Below are 22981 nucleotides of genomic sequence, written 5' to 3'. Positions count from 1 at the left end.
TCTGGGGTACTTTTCTTCTTTCTTTGATGTTAATTTGGTTTCCCTGAGCCAGAAAAAAAAAAAAAAAAAAAAAAAAAAAGGAGTACTGTTTGTCAATAGGAAACTTGATCTTTTCTATATTGCGTTTTTTAAAACTACCTTGAAGCAAAATCAGTTCTCACGTATAAATTTATTAGCTTCTTTGTCAAGTCATACAAAATCATTTCATGTGACCTTGCAGTGAAAGACATGAATAGTATTAATGCTGTTAGATTTTTATGGCTATATTGACAATGTAGGTGGTAGAGGTTGTAAAGACATTTAATACAGCTTTTAATGAAACAGATAAAATTGTGGAAGAAATATGGCCACAGAATCATGAAGGCAATTTCTTTTTTTTTTTTTCCCCAGCTATTTCCCTCTAAAAGCTAGATCAGATTATTTACACCTCATGACAAAGCAGATTTAAGTATGTGATTAAAACTATAGGGGAAAAAACTAAACCAAACCAGTGTATGTGTATATACATACATATATAGAAAAACCCTATTTGAAAGATTTAGATATGTGTTTCCCTTCACTCATGCTCTCCTAGAAACTAGAATCTGCCCAGTTTCATAATATCTGGTCTTTTCATGCCAACTGCATCTCATATTAAGGTTTTTAAATGGGCATTTGGCAGAAGCAAGTGCCTTATTTTAACAGAGATGGCTCATTAATAACAGACTGGTGGCTCAGCCATGTAATGTAACCAGACTTTAAATGATCCCCCTGGAATGTGTGAGTCTGCAGTGCCTCCCCTTAATTACTGTAGTAGGAAATGAAAACAAATTCCCTGGTTAATCACATTAAAGAGCACATTTTGATGGGCTCATATGGGCTCACTCTGTAAGGTCTCCTCCTTGCCATCCATCAGGGAGATTGGTCCTTGAACTGCAGTTTCAATCCAGTCCTTTTTGCAAATATTATATTACTTCCCCTTCTCTTTTAAAGAGGCGAAACATGCCAACAATTAATCAGTGTTTTCAAATTAATTATGATTAAACTTTCATAATGGTGATTATAGTTAATTGTTGATTTATCTCCCAACCCCTCCTTCTTATGATTTAACTTTATATCAATTTCAAGAGACTTACATCAAAATTTCCAATTAGACAGCTTCTGTCACAATCACCAAGGAGCTCTGAGTTTGATTTTTTCCTAGCACCAAGCCAGTTTGATTTTTGCCAAGGTTTGTAAAAATGATCACAGCTGTGAGAACTGACAACACATAAAGCTTGGCTGTGTTTTGCTTTTCACTTCAGTATAAAGATAAAGCTACTAAGAACATCATTTGTAGCACCAATATTCTAACTTGCAAATTTTGGTGCCCATTTATGTCACTGAATAATATGATATTGAAGTTATTGTTTGGGAATTTTCAATTTTGAGGGCTTATGCCTTCCCTCACTCTTTAAATATGTTCAGCCATTCTGGCTTTCCTTAATGAGCTAGGACTCCTGTCCTCCACAGCTGGCTGATGTAGCAAGAAAACAGAGATTCAAAGTATCAATCTGGCTGGTTAATTTAAATAATAATTCAAAACCAGCTAAATTAATCAGTTCATGAATTAATTATTTGGAATTCTTGGACTAGCTAGTAATGAAGCCCATTCCAGTTTTATATTGAAAACCTGTCAGTTTCGAAACTTGTCCTTAATGAGGAAGGTAGGATTTCTCCTGTCTTACATCCTTGCAAACTGAATCTGCACAGAAGAAGCCTACCAGATTTGAATTTCCTTTGAGTTATGTTCCTCATAATGTACAGGCATGCTCTAAGCAATTAGGAAATTGAAAATATAGCTCATTGTACCTTTTATTTCTGACTGGAGAGAGACACAGATTGACCTCAGAAAGTAACCTGGAGATGCCGACTGAAATTCTTTTCAGTCTGAATAACATTAAAATACTGTGTAAGCAACCTTCAATAATTTAGAAGCTCTCGAAATCTAGGAAGAATTCAATTCTCTAAATAAATTCTTATCCCTGCTCTTTGGGATTCATCTGCAGTGGAGTAAATGTAGACAGAAAAAGTAATGCATCTGGGATTTTGATGTTATAATCATCTTTATACCCATGTATGTGAGTCAGACAATTTTCCAGTTGAGAAATATATTCTTTAATGATTTCTGAATCATTTCCTTTGTAATGATTCCTGAATTGTTTTCTGAATTAATTCCATATGTGCTTAAAAGTATAAGCACCAGCATTACTTTAATCTCTGTTTTCCCTGCATACTGTATCTTGGGGTCCTGATCTGTTTTTCTGCTGCAGCATTTAATGACTTCATAGTACCTGAAACTCTGGAAGAGTGCAAGAAGTGTTCACCTGATTTAAATGTTTACATTTTGTCTAGAATCAGGAGAGCCTTCAAGTTCATTTAGGGATTTTGAATCAACTTGTTGTGGTCCTAATAAAAATTAGAACAACTAATTTTAGAGGAGTATTCCAATAATAAGCATGTCCTCTCCCCAACAGTAAAAGAAAAATTAATTTCCTAGGTTTTATTTTAAAGTCCTACCTCATGAGTTCTGCAATTGTATTGGAATCTATACTTTAGACCCAAAAGTATTTAAATATCCTAATAATTTTGAAATATGTGTTTCTGCTATTCTGACAGAACGACATCCTATAACAAATGCAATTGATGGCAAGAACACTTGGTGGCAAAGCCCTAGTATCCAGAATGGAATTGAATATCATTATGTCACCATTACGTTGGACCTCCAACAGGTAGACTTCTGTTTGTGTGTTTCTGCAGAGGCTTTCTTTCTTGCACAACAGATGACCTAGGGTATTTTCCTTTTTGCTCTTTGTCGGTTTTCTATTATGAAAGCATACTCATATTCTTCTCTTAACTTTTTTATTGTTTATATGGATAATTCCAGCCAATTTATTCATTTAACATAATATACCAAATTAAAAATTATTTCATGTGTATTTTTATGAAATTGTGTTTAAAAGTATTTTAAATATAATATTTTCATGGTTTTTTTTCATGGTAGCTTCTGGCTTGGTGAAGAGCATGAAAAGGCGGTTTCAGGGAAAAATGCATATGACTAAAGGTTTATTGTTACAACACTGTTCTTTCTGGTTTCAGTACATAATACCATAGGATTAAATACACTCAAAGTACTTCAGTTGCACTAGGTATCCATGTGCATGTGGTGGGTTATTTTGAGGGAGAGCCTGGGTTAAGGGAGGAGTTTGGCTAGTAAATTCCTTAAATAAATTGCCTCCTGATAGTGGAATCTTGCTTGAAAGAGGTAGCTATACAGAATGTAGTTATTTGGTGCTTGAAAAAATGTTATATAAATTCCAGAGTATGTAAGCAAGAGGATTTTAAGGTACATAGAAACACAATGTTTTCCAGGTGCTAGGAAAAAGGGAAGGCCCTTTTTCTGGCTCATTGGAGAGAGATTCTCCTTTCCAGGTCCCTCTCCATTGTCATCTGTTCAATGAGATGAATTTTCTGTTTCAGTTTATTATTATTATTTTATTGGTTTCACTTGGAACCTGCCTGTCTTTATGTCCCTACTTTCTCATTTTTCTGTGTTTAAAGAGAACAATAGCTGATTATCTTCTAAAGAGGCTTGAATAAAGCACAGTTTGTTAGACAATAAAATAAAAGGACAAGCAGGACATTGAGATATCTCTGTGCATGCATACATACAATTTATTTGTAAGAGGTAAAACTCAATCTTAACTTATTCCAGGACTCAGAATTTCAGTAAGGTTTAACCAAGATTTTGTGCTTTATTTCTTATAAAAAAACTGCCATCCAAATCATCTGATGGTAAAATTCTTGTAAGTACCTTTGTCAGCAGCACTGAAGTACTTGGAGGGCAGTAGTCTTTATACCTGGAAGAGCCCTTGAGTCCTGGGAGAACTGTTTGCATTCTGGGTTTGGAGGACTCATAGTTGCTGGCAGAAACAATCCTACACCTGTGTCTTTGGCCTTATATCTGCAAATGTACTCAATGTGCATTTCTGTTTCAATCAGCAGAACTAAAACCCTTTCAATCAGCAGAACTAAAACCCTTTTATGGAAATATGGAAGTTTCAGATTCTGTGGTGGTTTTTTTTTTCTTTTGTGTTTTAAACCTCCAGAGATATTAGAACTAAATAACCGTCCTGTTTTTTCATCACCCTAATGATTTTACTTATGCAGTTGTTTAGGCCAGGTCTACAAAGCTAGAGTTTCACATCTGTTTTTTTTTTCTGCTGTGTCAGTGTCTAGATTGTCATAAGAGATGAGCAAATGCGTGCACTTCCTAAAGCTTTGGGTTTTCTAATGCACTAAAAAGTAGCAACTATAGGGTCAGTGACTATACTGAAGTACAGATTGTTCCAATGTACTTAAAGGGCTTCTTTGCCAATTCACAGTGGTCTGAGAATACAGCACTGTGTGTTGTGTGGGGTAGGGTTTTTTATTGTTTATTTAAATGAGACAAGCATTAAGTATGAGCCTGTTTCCTTCCCACATTCCCTTATTATTCAAAGAAAACTTAGGCATCCTTTTGCAGTACTGAAGCCAGTACCTTCTCTTTAGCCCATTTGGTGATATTGGCTGGAGAGGGGCAGTGTGAAATTTCCTGTGGATGTTAGAGAGGTGGGATAAGACCCTACGTCACTAGTGCTGTCTGTCACACTCTTTATGACTTGAGTAACTCATATAGTTAGGAATGAATGCTGTATTTACTCACCACCTTATGTGAACAGAACAACAATTTAGTTCCCTAAAATGTAGTAAAAGGAATGTTGCGATTTGCCTGGTTTTAAAACTGCTCAGAAAGAGCAGAAATAAGAGTTGTTTGGATTTTGAATTTAGGAATTTGTGTTTGGTTTTTCAAGTATTTTGTAGGCATGGCATTGTGGGCTTAATTAACACAACTGGCAAAATACTAAATTTCCCTTCCAGCAGTGTCATGTGTAGTAGCTACTATGAATGATGAAGATCAGCAGATATTTCTGAGATCCTACTTAAAAAAAAACTCATTCTTTGCCTTTGGCTTATAGAAGATTCAGTAATTGCTATGTTTGTGTTGAGAAATTCTTGCTTTAAGTGTAAAAATGTGTAACTTCTTTTTGTGAGATATAAATACAAAATGACAAATCTACAAGTAATGGACTCAAAATTGCCGGAATACATTAGTTTGTGTTAGCAATGGTAATTATGACAATACATGGAATGCTTTTAGCAATTCTAATTTCATGAAAAAATCAGGAAAATTGTTACAGTTTCTTTTTTTAAAATAATGCTTAGCCTTTTGAGGAAGCTACATATTTTTTCCTTTTTATGCAGTGTAGCCATATAAAAATGGTGTATACTAGTTAGTACTAACTAATAAATGGAAGAATTAACATATATTTTAACTTTAGGAGAAGCCAAAATGTATTCAGTCAGGTTGGGAATAATGCATTTTCTTTTTCTTTTCTCCCAACAATTACCTTAAACAGTAAGGTATGCCTTACAGCTTATCACAATACTTAGAAAGAGCTTTTATCAATACTGGAGGTTAGGTTTCTAATTCATTAAATACATTTGAAATTTTTATGCTGTCTGCTACAAAAATAGAAGCTGAAAACTGGAACTATTTGTTTCTGAGCATCTTTGCTAATTTGCTCTTAACCCTTCACTTATCTAGACTTTTTAGCCATTTAGTCATCATTTTACCTATTTTATATATTATGGAATACCATTTGTAGCTGTACATGTGAACTTATTTTTTACTGTGCTTTTTATCCAGTGAGTGCATAAGATGTTAAAACATGATTGTAGTTTTATTTGGGAGCTGCTCACACAAATTCAAATGCAGCTTAAAACTGAGAGGTTGAGCTACCCTGGTTACTTACAGTGGAAGAGCAGATCTGAGCTGGGTAAGGTAGATTCATCTGTGTGCTGAGTTGTTGCATCTGTGAAGCACTCTCAAATTACCAAGAGAATCTGTCTCCTGTTCTGCATCTCTCACTCCTGATGGTTGTGTGGGGTCTGTGGGTTTTGCCTGGAGAGCAGTGGGCAGTTCGAGTGCAATGCTGAGCAGGACAGACAATGAACCTCTTCAAGAAGTACAGAGGAGTGAATTGGCAAAATGGAACTGGATGTATTTCAGGGAGAGCATTTTCCCTGTACTTATGTTATCCTGGATCCTCTAGTGGTTTAATTTTGCAATGATGTGGAAGACTGATAAAGTATCTTTGAGAATCGGTGATGCACAGGAAAATAATTTGGCAGTTTGAGGTGAGGTGATCAGCTCATCCAGTTTGTGAGCTCCACAAACTATTAATGAAGTGAACCAAAGCATCCTAAATTGGACAGTTTGAAGATTCACCTCAAAACCATGCTCCTTATCTGAGCTAAAAAGCCAATGCATATGTACCCTCCTATGATCTATGTCTGAGCAGGGTTCAGATTTTATGTTAAGCCTATCAGATGCTATTCAGACCCAAATGGTGGTATTCTTCTATGTCTTAATGCAATATTGCTGACTTTTTTTTTTTTTTTTTAAGGGGGGAGAAGGGAAGTATGGGAGAGGAGAAACCTCCTGTGAAGAGACCTTGCTTGTGAGATGTCATTTGCTCATTGTGTTTGTCAGTATGACTGTGCTTCAAGCACATAAAAAGCTTTTTTTAAAGCTTTTCATCCCCAGACCAGAAAGTAATTTAACAGAAATGAAAATTAATCCAAACAGACTTTTCACCAACAAATGCTAGTCTGTTTTGTCCATCAGAAATGTTTGTCTAAAGAGAGAAATGTGAAGAGAAGCGAAGTCTGTTCAGAATGTAATACTGAAGATGGATAAATGCCCTTCCTCCCCCACCCCTGGATTCTGGCATCCCCCTCCCCAGGCTGGCTCAAGGGAAGCATTCCTGTCTCCTTTGTTCTGGCACTAGAGCTTGTGCTGCCATGCAGTGAACCATATCAGTACCTCAATACTGAAAACTACATCTTGTCTTGATTTTGGAGGGTTAGGTTTCTGCCAGATCAATTTTCTAATTTGGCTTGCTGCGGGGTGTTCTAATGCCAGCACGGGGAAGGGACAGGAACTTACATCTGGTGATGATGGGGAAAACAATTCCACCTCTCTCAAACAGTGGGCACTCTGCTTTGGCTTTGACTGAGTGGAAAACTTGGAAGCATAAAATACTGGTCTATGAGCTACAGACAATGGCTGCAACATAGACCTGCCATCCTGAATATTTGTATTTTGGTATATCTTGCCTCTGAATCCTTTTGTTTTGAAGCAATGTAAACATTAGAGAACACAAAAATTCCTACCTCCTGTTCTCTTGCTCGGTTACACCTAAGCACTAATGAACTCATAGTAGCAGCTCTAAGAAGATACAATGAAAGCAGTGAAAATGGGAGAGGCAGTGGAACTAACAGAAAAAAAGGGAAGTTTTGCTGAACTGCTTAGCCAGTTTTTACACATATTATTGGATGTTATAATACTGATTTTTTTTTTAATTTTGTTTTTTGTTGCCTTCATAGACTTGAATCTGAAGATTTTAGTCATTCCCTTAAGTTCTTTAGTTTCACAATTTGCTGCTAATGCAATAAGGTTTCTACAGGATGAGCCAAAGTGCAGCTTGCCCTTCTAATATTTTTTTTCAATCAAAGGAAAACTGTTGGATTTGAAGTTAGTTCATATGAAATTATTGAGAAAAAGCAAAACCAGAAAACAAATATAAATATACCAGTGAGGATTTATACCTGACATACCTAGAAAACAAAATAGAACTATAGCAAGTATTTTGACATCACAGTAAACATTGTTAAGAACTAACTGGTTTATATAGTTATCAAGTGTACTTTACATTATGTAACCTTCCTTTACATTATGTAGCCTTCCACCTGGCTTTCCCTTCATGGGAAGGAGAGAATATGCTTGAACAGAATGTATGTACACTGGTAACAGACGTCATTCAGGGCCGAGTTCGTCTCAAAATAAAGTTTCCCACATTGATATCATACAGACAAAAGCCTGAAAAAGGAGGAATGCACATCTATGTCAGACATTAACTTCAGTAGAGCCTGCTGCATTAAGCTTGTAGATTTTCTAATGAAAAGTATTGGTTAAATTGACTGTCCTGCAGTATTAAACCAGAAGGTTTTTCATGAGTGATGCAGTAGTACATGGAGGGAGTAATCTTCAATGCATTCTGAAATTCTAAGAAACCATTATTGTACTGAAAGCTCCATTGTAATACTCACCATATAAAGTGCTCCCAGCTAGATTGAGTAGTTCTATTAACTTCAGAGGATTATTTTATCCAATTTTTTAATACTCCCCAATAAATCAGATCATAACTTTTATTTCTTGGTGGTTAGTCAGAAAGATTTCCAAGTAAATTCTTTCAGCTTCAGTAAGTAATATACACTGACAAGAATTTAAAAAATGTTGAGAATGTATAGAGTTTCTTTCTGAGAAAACTTGCCCTTGGATGGCTACAGTAAATATACATACCACTTTTTCTTTTCTAATTTTGATTTTAGCCAAGAGAGCTATTCACTTTTTCATCCTTCAGGTGCATAGTTTCAGAATCTGGAGTGATGTGTATGTTCTGACATGAAAGTGAGAGTTCCTTCTAATTTTATCCTATTGACAATTATGGTTCTAAAGAATGGTGGCATGACAAATAATGGGGTCATAGAAGTCTCAGCATTGAAAAGTTTGCTCTTCTTGCTGGAAAAATATGTTTTCATTGAATGGTTTTAGATGAATAAAAAGCTAAATTGAAAAAAATGAATGGGGTGCTCATGGAATAGGGCTTTTGTTGTGCTAGCTGTTTGTCACAAAACCCTTACTGAAATATAAAGCCTATGCTATGAGATGGGCAACAAAATCCTGTAGTACAAATTATAATATCTGTTGTAGCAGGATAGTTGAATATCAGTTAAGAGGTTATTAAATTAGTTTTTGTAGGTATTTGTGTGCAAGTTACAATTGAGGGGAGCAGGAGCAAGTCCTAATAGCAAGAAAGTGCCTTATTGTCCTGGTTTGAGCCAGGGTAGAACCATTTTTGTTTCTTGTAATTTTACTTTCTGTTAAGTCTCCTCTAAGTAGTTGCACTTGCTGGAATTAACATCAAGTTTCTCAGTCAGTGTCTGCTTCTGGGACTGATAACACTTTATGTTTACAGTTACAACTTGAGAATGGTGTGCCAAGGCTCAGTTGTAAGAAACATCTTATACTCACTTACAGGTGAGTAAAGGGGTCACACCAGCAAACCTCTTTTAGAAGGAGTGGAGCTCACGGGTGACCAAAATTGAACAAACAGAACATTCCATCCCTTATGCACCATACTCAGTATAAATTTGAGGGATTATGAGGGTCAAGTTTTTCTTCATCCACATCTGGCATCCTGGGAGGATTCTGTTTCAACAGACAGCTGTTGATCCTTCTCTGTGCCCTCCTAAATCTGTGTGTTCCTGCACCTATCTCCCTTCTGCTGCTAACTCCAGGAGCCCAGCCTGGGACTTTTCCAGGGCTGCCCTGCAGACTTTGTGGTGATGTGAGCATTTTGGGGGGAAAAGATGGGAGGAACATGATATTGCTTTTGTATATATTTGTATATACTTAATTTTTCTTTTTCAGCATTACTGTTTCATAAAATCTGTGTAGTTTAGTTTCTAACCCACAAGTCTCTCTCTTTCTCCCTTTCCTTTCTCCCTAGGGGAGGAGTATTAATAGAGAGCACCTTTCAAATTGTTTAATTGCCAGCTTAGTGTTAAACTGTTATACTTACTATTAGAACACCAGGTAATACTTTGCAGCATTATGCAAGTATTTATACAATGATTTGATGAAATATGCTTAAGATTGCTTTTAATTGCCTTTTGTTTAAGCTAGCAGGATGTAAAAGTTCTCAGATGCCAGTACATGACACAGGGTTAAATGCTGCTTTCCTATAATATGCACTGCAGGTCAGAGCTTTGTGAAGAGCATTGAATCTGACTTGGCAAGAGTTTTATCTCAGCTGTGCGATTGTCTTGTCTTGTTGCTGGATCCCAAACCACTCTAGGAAAAAGTACTGAAGGTCATCCCTTGTTCTGAACAACAAAGAATGAAAAAAATATATATACATATATATATGTTCCTACACTTATTCTTTCTCTGTGCTGTGAGAAGTCCATGTGCAGCAGAGTTTCTCTCTGGAAGAACTTCTTGACTAATTTTTCAATTATGTAGTTTAGATAGTCAATAAAACTAGTCATTAATGTAGCTTTTTTTTGTTTGATTTGGACTACTGTGAACTGAGGGACTGAAGAAACATTGGATTTACAACTTCATGCTGAAGATAAACCTTTCACTTGGTTGTGGTCCAAATGTGTTATGTCTTCTCATTATTCACAAGTAAATTCTGATTGTAAAAGGGGGCTATGAGATAGAAAAATAAAATTACTTATCTCAATTTTCTTTTTATTTTTGATATTCTATGCCAACTTATCCATATCTGAAGCAGTTCTCAGAATAATTTAAGAAGTATTAAAAACTAAAACTGGAAAGCAAAACTGAACATGTATACACTGCATACATGCATACTTTTTTCATCTGGAAATCAGATTTAGAATCTCATTTCTTTTTCAGTTTCTTCTTTCCTTGTGTATGCTTTTGAAATTTCCAATGTTTATTGACATGAGACAGCTTAGAAACTCTGTCAGAATAGGTTTTTAAGGTTTTTTAACCATCATTGTGTTTGGCAGAAAAAAAAATGAAGTGTGGTGTATATGACAAGAAAGTGAAGAAAAGAAATAAGTAAATACGAGGCTGAAAATAAATTTAAGTATCTTTTTTTGTTATTATTTGAAGGCTTAAGTTACTGCTCTATTCATGTTTTCATTGTTCATGTTGTTTGTGTTGCACAATATTGCCAGATTGAGATGGAGAGAACATTATTGTCACGTTCAGGAAATAAGTTTAAATTAGTATATGCCTATTTCATATTCAGATCAATGATCTTAGCCTCACAGAACTTATAACCAAAATTAAATCAAAATACCAGGTCCTCAATATGATGCCTCTTACCATACATTATAGATAGTTAATTACATGTCTGCAGAGAATTCAAAGTAAAAGTTTGGGTAGGTTTCAGCAGGGAAATGTTAATGGTTTAAATGTTAATAATGCATCAGATGCCCTGTGCTAACAGTGTAGCAGTTTCAGATCTTTGTTTTTATCCCTCTCTAGCAGGTGGATAACAGCTGTCACCTCACTGAATAACAAGTATTTATGTACTTTTTATCACTCAGCAGAAAAGTCAGAAACTATAACACTGGAGATCTTTAGTTTCACATCGATATATTGGTGCAGCGTGAACTGGCCTCTTTTTTAAAAAAAAGGAAATCTGAATAATTTTATGAGATATATCTCAGGGTCCTGAGGAAATTGGTTAAGGTAATTGCTAAGCCACTCTCCAATGTATTTGAAAAGCTACAGCAGTCAAAGTCCCCAGTGACCTGGGAAAAGGAAATATCACAAAAAGGTAATAAAAAGGACCCTGGGACCTACTGAACAGTCAGCTCTTAGTGCAACATAGAATCATAGAATCATAGAACTGGCTGGGTTGGAAGGGACCTCAGAGATCATCAAGTCCAACCCTTGAATCACTGTTGCGGTTGCTAGACCATGGAGTGCCACATCCAGTCTCTTTTTAAATATCTCCAGGGATGGAGAATCCACTACTTCCCTGGGCAGCCCATTCCAATGCCTGATCACCCTCTCGGTAAAGAAATTCTTTCTAATATCCAACCTAAACCTCCCCTGGCACAACTTAAGACCATGCCCTCTTGTCTTGTTGAAAGTCGTCTGGCAAAAGAGATCAACCCCCCCCTGCCTACACCCTCCTTTCAGGGAGTTGTAGAGAGTGATGAGGTCTCCTCTGAGCCTCCTCTTCTTTAGGCTGAACAGCCCCAGCTCCCTCAGCCTCTCCTCATAGGGTCTGTGCTGGAGTCCCTTCACCAGCCTGGTTGCCCTCCTTTGGACCTGCTCCAGGACCTCCATCTCCTTCCTGAACTTAGGGGCCCAGAACTGGACACAGGACTCAAGGTGTGGCCTCACCAGCGCTGAGTACAGGGGCAGAATTCCTTCCCTGGACCTGCTGGTGACGCTGTTCCTGATACAGGCCAGGATGCCATTGGCCTTGCACATGTCCTTGCTTAAGGCAGGAGGGCTGGATTAGATGATCTTCAAAGGTCCCTTCCAATGCAAACCATTCTATGATTCTAGAACTTTTAAATGAAGCCTAAAATAGTGATAGTTCCTCTCTTCTCAAGCTAGAAGGACAGACAGGTCACTCTGAAATGCAGCTGTTCAGAGGCCACTGCCTGGAATCCTCACTGAGGAAAATGAGAACACTTTGTCGTGGGTACTCTCAACACTACTTGTCTGATGCTGAGCATGAATTCCTGGGTCAAGCAAAAAAAAATTATTCACCAAAATAAGAGTTTTCTCTCTTCTTTTTTAGTTTTGAAGAAGAAATGTTTGAATATTGGCATTTCCGTCAGTTTTTCTTTCCTTATCATAATCTCTCTTCCTGGAAACAACTGATTAGCTTGAAGAAATATGGAGAAAAGAAACTGCTTTTTGCTCTTATTTAAAAGTATTGTAAAAGTAAATTACTAACCTTAGTCCTCTGTGCTGACCAATGATGAGCAGAAAAAGTGGTCAACAGAAAGCAGCTATTCTTTTTGAGGCATTCAGAAACAACTGAACAGTGAGTAATGGAGAAAACCAACAGAGAAAATTACAAAGAAGAAGTTCACATGGCCAGAACTTTACAGGTACTCACTCCATCTATTTGGCTTAATGTACCTTAGATATTCAGCAGCTGGACTGCTTTACTGTAGAGCTTGAGAGCTTTACAGTGTGAAATTTTATAAAGTGCCCTGTTCTAATAGACTTCACTTTTTTTTTTAAGGCACAAGTTATAATCATCTTGATAACATGAGCAAAAGTTGAGAGGTATTAATAAAGGATCTATTTTTCTCAAGGAGAAGAAAATGTTCTTAAAAGAGCCTGAGCTTTTTTACACGGCTCTTATATGCAGGGGAAGGAGAAAGCTGAGTTTGTTCTAAGATGAGGTGTTCTTTATCTTTAAAAAAATGGATGTTCTGCAACTAAATGGGACTGAGCAATGTAGATGAGTTCATTTTTGTCTAATTAGAAAAGAAAAGATTTCTAACTGAAACTTTGTTTGATCTGGAGACATCTATCTAGAGCTTTTCAAGGTTTGTTATGGTAAAATGTTTCTCAGCTTGTCTCACAATGTGCTGTGGACATTGTGTATTGCACGACATTTGTAGCTACAATTTTTCTAGAACAGATGATCCCATGCTAGCTGATAGGCTGAATCATTTGCAATGCAGTGGAAAAAAAACTGTTGGAATCCAGTGTTAGAATGAAGTGTGTGCATCTTTCAGCCCAAATTCCCCATCTGGTTGCAGCATTTCAGTTGGAAACAGCTCAGATGAACAGGAGAGAAATTGTCATTAGAAGGCAAACTGCAGCATGGCAGGGAGCTGCTCTCCAGACTGATATTAGTTGAATACTGCTATGCATTTTTTTTTTTTTTTATCCCCATGCCAACATTTTCAATTACAGAATTTCTAAGTGAGCAGAATGTTTGAAACCATGGCCACTGTCTCTCAGGACAGCGACAGAAAAAGATACATGCTAGATGGTCATTGGAGTAATCTGGAGAGCTACTTCCATTTCTAAATTCAAGATTTTTCTGTCTGAATTGGATGTGAGACTAAAATGAGAGAGCTGGTAGTTCTTAAATAACCCATTATCTGAAAATTCTTGCATCAAAACCGACTGCTCTCTTTCATAAATAGTAGGCACAAAAAGTATTTGCAATAGCATATGTGAATTGAAATATGACTGGCCCCATAGAATCATGAGGAGTTGATACCAACCTCTGAGGACAAGAGGAGCTCATTCCCAAACTCACAAAACTTCTGCTTTAGCTCATGAGCACAGGTAGTTGGATTTGGTCTGTTCATGTCTGTAGGAGAGGCTATTCCAAAATGAAAAATAGTGCAAATGTGATATTTAATTCAAGGTGCGTGATGTCCTGCATATATTATATTCAGTTTTATACATGAGCATAAAGACAGACATTAATGATCAAGGAACACTGTTTTGCATTGAGAACTTTTTTAGGTCTGTGACTCCTGATTGTGGGTGATTGTAGGGAATAGAAGTTACTGAACCTGGAAGCCTGATGCATGAAAGGCTGCCGTGGCTCTGTCTTCATAATTTGGACTGTAGCAAGGCAGAGATGGTGTTTCTGTGAGAGTGGCACACACACACGTGGCAGCACAGAGCAACATGAATACACCACTGTGCCTTATCAGCACCCACATGAACACACAGTACTTGCAAAAACACTGCTTCACCCTCTTCTTCTTCTCCTGCTGTTTAGCATTAAAGCTGTTAGGGGCCATGTGTGCTTGTACACCCTGCATGCACTACATGCAGAACTTCACTAGCTGGCCCCAGATCTCTTCAGTGATCGAGGTCAGGGCAAACATGCTGACCAGCTAGCTATTTACAGGCAAGTGCTTCCTTTTATGTCCCTTTTTCCTCTATCTTACATTTGTTGCTTCCTGATCCACCTTGATCCCTCCATTTCCCCATCTTTATTCCTTCCCCTAAAGGTTCCATAGTAAGTGTCACCCAAAAATTTACACAATCCTTTTAACACATCTCATACTAAATTTTACGAAACTGTTCTTTCCTTTGCTTCTATTAATGAATTGTACCCTCATGGTCAATAACCCCCATTAGCTGGCAGGACATTATAAAATGTCTTTCTCAGTTGATTCATCTGGTTGGATTTCACATGGAGAAAAGGGCTGTCTTCAGTGCTTTGCTAGCCCTCACAGGACTTTTAAATCACTGATTAAATAAACCTATAGGCAGTGCAAGGCCACAAGTTTTAACAAAATTTATGCTAGACTGTAAGGAAACAAACCCTTGCCCAAATTCTCCACTCTTCTCAATAAAAGAATGCCATGTTTACTTGACCACTGAACTGGAATAATCAGCAACATAATATAATCATGGTAAATAAGTACGTACACAGTTTATTCCAGATTGCTGATGGAAGCCTCCATTAGAGCCATTACTTTCTTCCATTGAGGAAGTGAAATGGAAATACATCTATAATATTGTGTGGCACTTTATTTTTTCTCTTGTGATATTCTGACTTTCATGAAAGGTTTCTAAGTGAAGGATTTATTTTTTTAAATAGAAACACAGGTGGGAGTCAAGCACAATGAGATTTCCTGCTTCGCTAGCTAACCCTATGCAGATTAATGATTCACTTCAGCTCTATCTGAATAATATTAGTCTAGCAAATTACCCTGTATAGTAGGATGCACTTTTCTATGTCTTATGAGGCATTCATAAGATACAGTGCTATAACTTATGGAACTGTTCCTCACAATATGTGCTTCGCAGGTCTCATTGCTGAGTCAATTACCAATGAAAATGAGACCCAAGACTCATTTTGTTTCTCATCTTGGGGATTATGTTGTCTATAATTTGGGAAAAGCTTAAAGGACTATTTACACTATTTCCCTCCCACTCCTGTAATTACACTCTGGTCACATGAGCAGAGCAAGTAGAAAAAAAGCACCAGCTGCACTTTGGCAGCTATGTTAATGGACTGTTACAAGCTACTAAGACAGTGTTGTTTTGTTTTAACATTTGTATCAGAAAACTTAGCTCTCCAGGTGATACTGTATTGAACTTCTACAAAACCAGATGTGCTCTAAGATTGTAGAAGTATTACAGCAATTGACATCTGTTGCCTTATTGATGCTATTTGAAAAGTAAAGCAGGCATGCTCCATCAGCTGCCTTATGGGAATAGAAGCTCACTGTTAACAATTTAATAGGGAATTTGGCTTCAGAAAGCTGAGCAATTTCACTTTTTATTTAGTGTGGAAAAAATACAGCAAAATTTGGTGATACGTTAGATTTTATTGGTGTTTGTATTCTCATGCCACTAAGCTCTATCTGGTTGTCTTACAGTAACCAGAGCACCATTTGGTAAGCAAGTCCACAATAAAAGAAAGGTTTCACTTGTACCTGCAAAGTTTCCCAGTCAGTTGGAAAGACAAAGTCGGTCCTGTGAGATTGATTTCCTTTGAAAAGCATCATACAGCTGCCATTAATTTCCATTGGATTTTTGTTCAGAAAGCACATTAGAGCATGGAATATGCTATGTTTGTCTGTGTCATATCACTGTGATGAGTTGGGAGTGACTAATGCAGCTCCCTGGGACAACTGTCTTCCTCATTTATACTAAAGCACTACAATTCTAGCTGTCCCCCAAAGAAAAGATATTTCTAAGAAGCATGAATCAGCAGCCTGTACTTTCTTCATGCTGGCCTTAGTGAGAAAGATCAGGAATAATATCAACCAAGACATGTTTTTGATGCTTGTGCTTATGCATTTTCCCTTGATTACAATTAGCATTAACAGCCTAGCAACATTTAAAATTCTGGTCTTTAGTTCCAGCTCTGTTTTTCTGCCCAGGAAATAATTTTATTTCATACAAAACAGTATTTCATTTCCACTAGTGAATAGAGACTTGCAAGCAAAAGGAGAGCGTTTCACATGCCAGTGGGTTGCAGGTAGCTTGGGGCTGATGCAGAAGCCACTGCGGGAACTTTCAGGGGCTTGGACAGCAAGGAGTAGCAGCCTGGATCAGGCCAAAAGCTGCAACTAAGGTTTAGTTAAAAACAACTCTTCATGTAAACTCCTTTACTTATGTTAGCAAGCGTTTTTCCTTGTCAAGTTAAGAGTAATAATGTCCACCTCACTATGACCTTCAATAATGCTGTTTCCTCTCCACTGCTTTTTGTAAGATTTTGTTGCAGATCATTTACAAGATATGCTAAAAATAATCAAAGCCAGAGTTATATTAGAAATTGCAGTCAAAAAGTACACACTCCCAGAAGAAATGAGACTTCAAACAAATCTTCAGCAGAACGTGTAGAAAATGTTATTGAAATAGGGCTCTAATTTGTAAAGTGTAAAAAGTTTCACTCTCCCACATAGCCTAGTGTTTCAAGGCAAACAGGAAAGTCTTGTTGATTATCAATTTGTATCCACAGAGCCAATGAATTCAAGATATTTGCAGAGCTAAATTGTCTTCTGGCAAAAAGAAAATCTGTGAAGCTTTAAAAAATTTTGGGATTTCTACAAATGAAACTATGAATTTATTGTTAGCTGTGTCCTAAACCTTACGTGGTAGAAGCCCTGACAATATGTTTAACTTCAGTCATTATCTATTCAAAATATAAGAAGTAGTAAGAAGTCTTATTCTGACAACTTGGAGTAAAAAACTTATTTAATTCTTTTTTTTTTTTTTTTTTTTGAAAGAGTTTGTGGTTTGACTACATCATGCTAGTGTGAAAACAGTTTATAATTTATATTGGATTATTTACTCATGCAAAGTCCAATGTACAAGATAACTGTTGATAAACTTGTTCCTTAAAATATAGCTGTTCCTCATTACCTCTGTAGGAAATAGTAAATTTCTAAGTATAGTAAATAGCCATTTTATTTTTTTTCTAAGAGCTTAACTGGGGATGTACAGTTTGGAGAAGTATATTAATGTTGTGGCTTTCTCTGTTTATTGTAAACACTAATGGGGATGCTGATCCGGTAAAGATACAGTTGTAGTTGTTTGTGGCCAAAATGGAATATATCTATAAATGAGATTAAGAGAGGAAATTATATTTGAGCAAAAGAGGACAAGTGATTGTATGATTTCCATTGAAACAATGGAATGAAAGAGAGGTTTCTTCTTGTGTCTGGATATTTTTATGCTACCCAAAAAAAAAAAACCCAAAAAAAACAATAAATTGAGATAATCCTCCACAGAATTGCATAGTTACAGACATGTTGTCCAGACCCAAATAAGTACAAATTCCCCCACTTCCTATTTCCATTGAAAAAAAAGTTTCGTTTTTAGTGAACAACCTTGTACATCTTGTACAAGACTTGTTACTAGAGCTATTTTGGATCTTACCATGTTCTCAGCATCTGCACAGAAGGCAGGAATAGGAATTGTAGATAAACATTTTATTTGCTTCCATCTTCACATGTACTGGAGCATCTGCAGTACTCTGCCACTTAGTGTAATTTCTATTTTATAGTAAGAGTAGCTATTAAAAAAGTAATTAGGGTCTTTTTAGTATTTCTTTCATCAATTACTATAGGCTCTTCTTTCACCAATGTACTGACTGTCTTCAAGAGATTTTGTGTGGACTAAATCTGAATCATGCAGCTTCTTTACAATAACTCTTTGATATAGAAATAGAATTAAATCAGCGCTGTTCTCTCTCCATGATAACCTCTGGCTCTGGCATGCTGATGTGCAGACTCACAGGCTGCATCTTATTAACTTACAGTATAATCAAATATTAGCTTCCTGTATGTTATGTTGTTCTGAAGGAAATAACTATTTTCTTCCCTTAGCTTCATTTCTACCTCTGTAGCATCTAGATGTTGCTGGGTTAAAAAAAAGTGAAACCAAAAGTGTGTTACTAAGATATATGGCATTCTGAAATTGCAGATGTGTTGTTTGTGGCTTGCATTCCAGCAAGCTTGTGAACATAAATAAACCCTGATAAATCAATTTAATAGGCAGGTGAAACAGACCATAATGAGCATTGATTACATGCTTACATTCTGGTTATAGTGACATTTGATGTGTTTCTGTCCTATAAAACTTATTTATGGCCACAGTGCTGAGTCATGTGATTGGAATAAGAACATTTTATAGAATGATTTCAGCAGGATGTGATTACCTCTCCGTAGTTTAAACTTGTGTTTTTTCTTAACAGTGATAAGGTTGTAATGGAGTTTGGCAACTTTTAAACATTGGAGAAAGTGCATGTCTATAAATACACACAGAGAAACAAACCTACTTTTACAAATTGAAAATACTTGAAAACAAACTTTGCAAACATTTGGCTGAAACTGCAGCTTAGTAATTACCTCCAAAATTATGTGGAATTTGGAGTGCTTTTAAGTTCTATTTTCAAAGTCGCTCTCTTCCTAATGCAACTCATCTTTTTTTCAGAAATGCTAATGGAGAATTTATTTCTGTAGTTAGAAGTGTTTCAGTGGAATCTGAGGACACATTGCATTTCTAGTGAAAAAAAAATTCTCATGTTTACTTCTTAGTTTTGCAGCTTTCGAGAGATCAGAATTACTTAATAATTGCATATTTCCATATATTTTCCAATTTGTCTGTTTTTCAGATTTTCCAGATTGCATATGTTATTGTGAAAGCAGCTAACTCACCTCGACCTGGGAATTGGATCTTGGAGCGTTCACTGGATGGTGTAGACTACCAGCCATGGCAATATTATGCTATCACAGACAGTGAATGCTTGACACGCTACAACATTCATCCTCGTCCTGGAACTCCATCCTATATAAAAGATGATGAAGTCATATGCACTTCTTATTATTCCAAAATCCATCCTCTGGAGAATGGAGAGGTAAGATCAGTTGTTATTCCATGCACTGTAACATGGCAGAAAAACCCCAAACCTTTGCATAGTTGGCTAATATCTACCTTGAGTAGACAGAGAGTATTTTGATATGCTTGAAAAATGATAGGTAATCTGTTTGCAGTTTGAAAAAAACTCATCTTAGGTGTTCCTATATAATGCATACAAGGTACACTCTAATGTGTGTATTCTACACAGTAAAGGTGAAGGAATTATCGGCAGAACAAGGCATCAGTACTTACAAGCTTCTTTAGGTGCTTGAAATATGTTCCTGTGTTACTTGTGGACAAATGTGAGAACACTGGGAATAACCGTGGATCCAGTGAAATCATTAAACGATCATTTTCAGTCCTTGTGTATAAGCTAGGATGTTAAATGGTAATGATTTTACTCAGAGTTTAATTTATTACATTTAAGAGCTTGTAACTAACCCTCTGCCCCTGCATAAATCTATCCTTCTCCTGTCAGAGACCTCTTCTATTTCATCCTGAGCATAGGCCCATGAATCCTGGACCAGTCCTTAGTTTAAAGTGAGAGTAGAGAAAAGATGTAGTAGAAGCGAGAACAAGAAACCATGGCTGAAAGAACAAGGCAAATGTAACAACTATAGCTGAAAGTACAGTATTTTTACCCATTTAAAATGAAGAGAGGGAAAGCCATGTGTACTAAATTCCAACAGCTGTATATTTTTTTCACACATTTTTTTTAACACTTGCATAGAACTTGGTAATTCAAGGAAATATCATTACTCAAAAGTGCACTAGATCTGGCATATTCATTTATTTACAGATTCTTTGATGTCTAACTATCTGTGAAATTTTAGCCTCAATATTTACCTTTCTGTTGACTGTTTCTGTTCCACTTTTTTATGGGCTTATCTCCATATAGAGAAGTACAAACTTATTGCCTTTCTTACATGCAAATCTATATTCACATGCAAAGTTGTTAATTTAATTATTTTTGAATACTTGATATACATGTGTATAGATAGTTTATATTCACAGGAAATACCCAACAGCAAATAGAAAAATAGGATCAAAAAGCCAACAAACAGACCAAAACCCTATGTGGTTTATCAGTAGGTCAGGTTAAGCAGCACAAGTTTAACTTCACTTAGCCAAACGTGGGTAAATAATGTGCAGACCAAGAATTATTTTTTACGGAATATTTTCACGAGTTAATGGAAAGGTGAATAATGACAGTTTCTGAATGAAGAAAATGGATATGTTCTCAAATAAGGAAATTTATCTCAAAAGTGTAGGCTTGAATGCCGAGAGATTGTTAGTGTTCCAGTTTCCATGCTGTCCAAGATCAGTGAGCTCTGAAAAAATCTCAGGGGGACCAGACTGTATCTGTATCACTCTAGCAAAGGTAGGCTTTCAGCACTGATCTTTCTTATATGTCATTAATAAATGTAAATGTTTCCCAAAACAGTATTTCAGGATGAAAAAGAAAGTTCCCACTCTCTCAGTATTCCCAAGGCCAAAAAAAGAACTGAACTATTAATGAGTTACTCATTTTTACTGAATTGATGTTTCTTGCTTCAATAGTAATTTTTTTGGCCCTAATGGAGAAAGAATTATTTAGGTAGGGGCTAATGACTGGTGGGATGAGGCTGCTATTTTTGGGTAAAGAAGAATGCCCATTTCATGATGTTTTCATCTTTACTTAAACACCATATTAGAATGGTATTTCTTTTTTCTTTATTTCCTCAGATGATCATTAGGTTGAGAATTAAAATTAGTGGGTTGCCATAGTGATTTTTGCCTTATTTCCCTGACACAGGAGCATCTAATGTTTACATCTAGTTTTTACCTTTTTTTATTGAAATCTTCATTGTTCTGCTTGACTGCGATTTGTGTCACAGCTTCTTTACCTTGATGACTAGGTAGATGTAAGTCTCTGGACATTAACTTTCAGTGCTGTAATTTTTTTTTCCTTGAGGTGTATGAAGATTGCTTTTACTAAATGGTAGACTGAGCTAATATATATGGTATTTGTATTTTGATGTATGGAAACCTTCCCTCTTGCTTGCAGATGTTTCAAAGCTGGAATCTCTGAAGACTTCAGGCGCACCATTTTATAACTGTAACGTGTTTGGAAAATGTTTATCTTTGCATAGAGAATGACAAATTTTACCTGACATGTATCTTAGTAGGAAATAAAATTGAGGTTGCACTTAAAAGAGCATTCCTTAGGCATACAAAGATTTGGAGATTTAGTATTTTATGTAAGCTAGGAAAAAATATGTAGGCAAGAAAAAATTGTTTTGTTGTTTCATTAACATAAAATAATTCTCTGTGCAAGCAGAGGTACAATGTTAAATCCAGTGAAAAATAGGAGAAAGGCTTAATTAATCTGATAAGAAAGCACTTACTTTTACTAAGAAGCCAAGAAGAAAAAAAACATTCTGTTTTTCTACAGTGAAGCTTAATTGAAGTTTAAAAACTAAGCAAAGCATGTGAATGTAATTCGCACCTTGTAAAGTCCTAATTGAAATAGCTGTTTGACTCCCTAGTCCTTATCAGTGTCATCATACAGGGGAGTTCTGACTGAACGTTTTCTTTTAAAAATTATTCACTATTGTTGTGTGGGAAATTATGTAAACTTACAAGAAGGGCAGAATCTCTCTCGAAGGATATTTTCTGTAATTGGGTAGAGTTTAGGTGCTGAGATAAGCATTATTTTTTAGTTAGCAGGCAGATTTAAATCGAAAAAGGAGTTAAGAGATCAGAGGCTGAAGTGGCTGTAGCTGAGGAACACTTTTCCTTCAGAAGTGTTCATTTAAGTATGCAAGTATAGCCAATAGAAAAATCTCTTGGAAGGATGCAGAAATAACACTGTCTCTTTTTCAATCCCAGTTACCCTTTGCCAGAATTATAGGATGCAGGGTGTTCTCCTGAAGTTCTTGCTCAGGCTACTATGGCTATCTAGTTTCTGCTTCTTGGTGATGTCTGCACTTGCTGTTACCCTTGTAGAGCTTAGATGCACAGGGCAATAATATTGAAATCCTTCCTAGATGTTTTTGACTCCTGTCCAAGAAAGCAATAGATTAGAGATCCGTCTTATATTTTCTGGCTCTTTCTTCAGGAACAAAAGGAGCTTGCCTTTCTTGTACTTAAGGAGGAACATTACCAGTCTCAGTCCTAATGGAGAATTAGGAGTGGGGGACTTAAAAATTTATTTATCCCAATCCTTACTGAAAGCTTTTACTTTTACAATTAATTTTTTTTCTATCTTATACCACACCATCAACAAATTAATTTGTACAATTATGAGCTTTTTGACATTCCATCACATTGTTACTTGTTGTATTGTATTTAATATTTCAAGGAACAGTGAAACTGAGATGTAGAGTAGCTGTATCAGGATGCTGTGAACAACACTCCCTTCTAATTGTGCAATACTAATTTGGTATC

The 22981-nt window shown here is 36.3% G+C and overlaps 1 protein-coding gene across 1 annotated transcript in view; it reads left to right on the top strand.

Annotated features, from left to right (window-relative positions):
• Positions 1-22981, top strand: part of LAMA2 (laminin subunit alpha 2) — a 352582-nt gene that overhangs the window by 85509 nt on the left and 244092 nt on the right. The window contains 2 exon segments of the mRNA XM_030447547.1: positions 2638-2750; positions 19308-19550. Of these exon segments, the coding sequence (XP_030303407.1) occupies positions 2638-2750; positions 19308-19550 (356 nt within the window).

This window comes from Calypte anna, chromosome 3 (genome assembly GCF_003957555.1).
Source record: "Calypte anna isolate BGI_N300 chromosome 3, bCalAnn1_v1.p, whole genome shotgun sequence".
Classification (NCBI taxonomy): Eukaryota; Metazoa; Chordata; class Aves; order Apodiformes; family Trochilidae; genus Calypte; species Calypte anna.
Note: the sequence above shows the minus strand (reverse complement) of the source record. Positions and strands in the feature narration are given on the sequence as shown.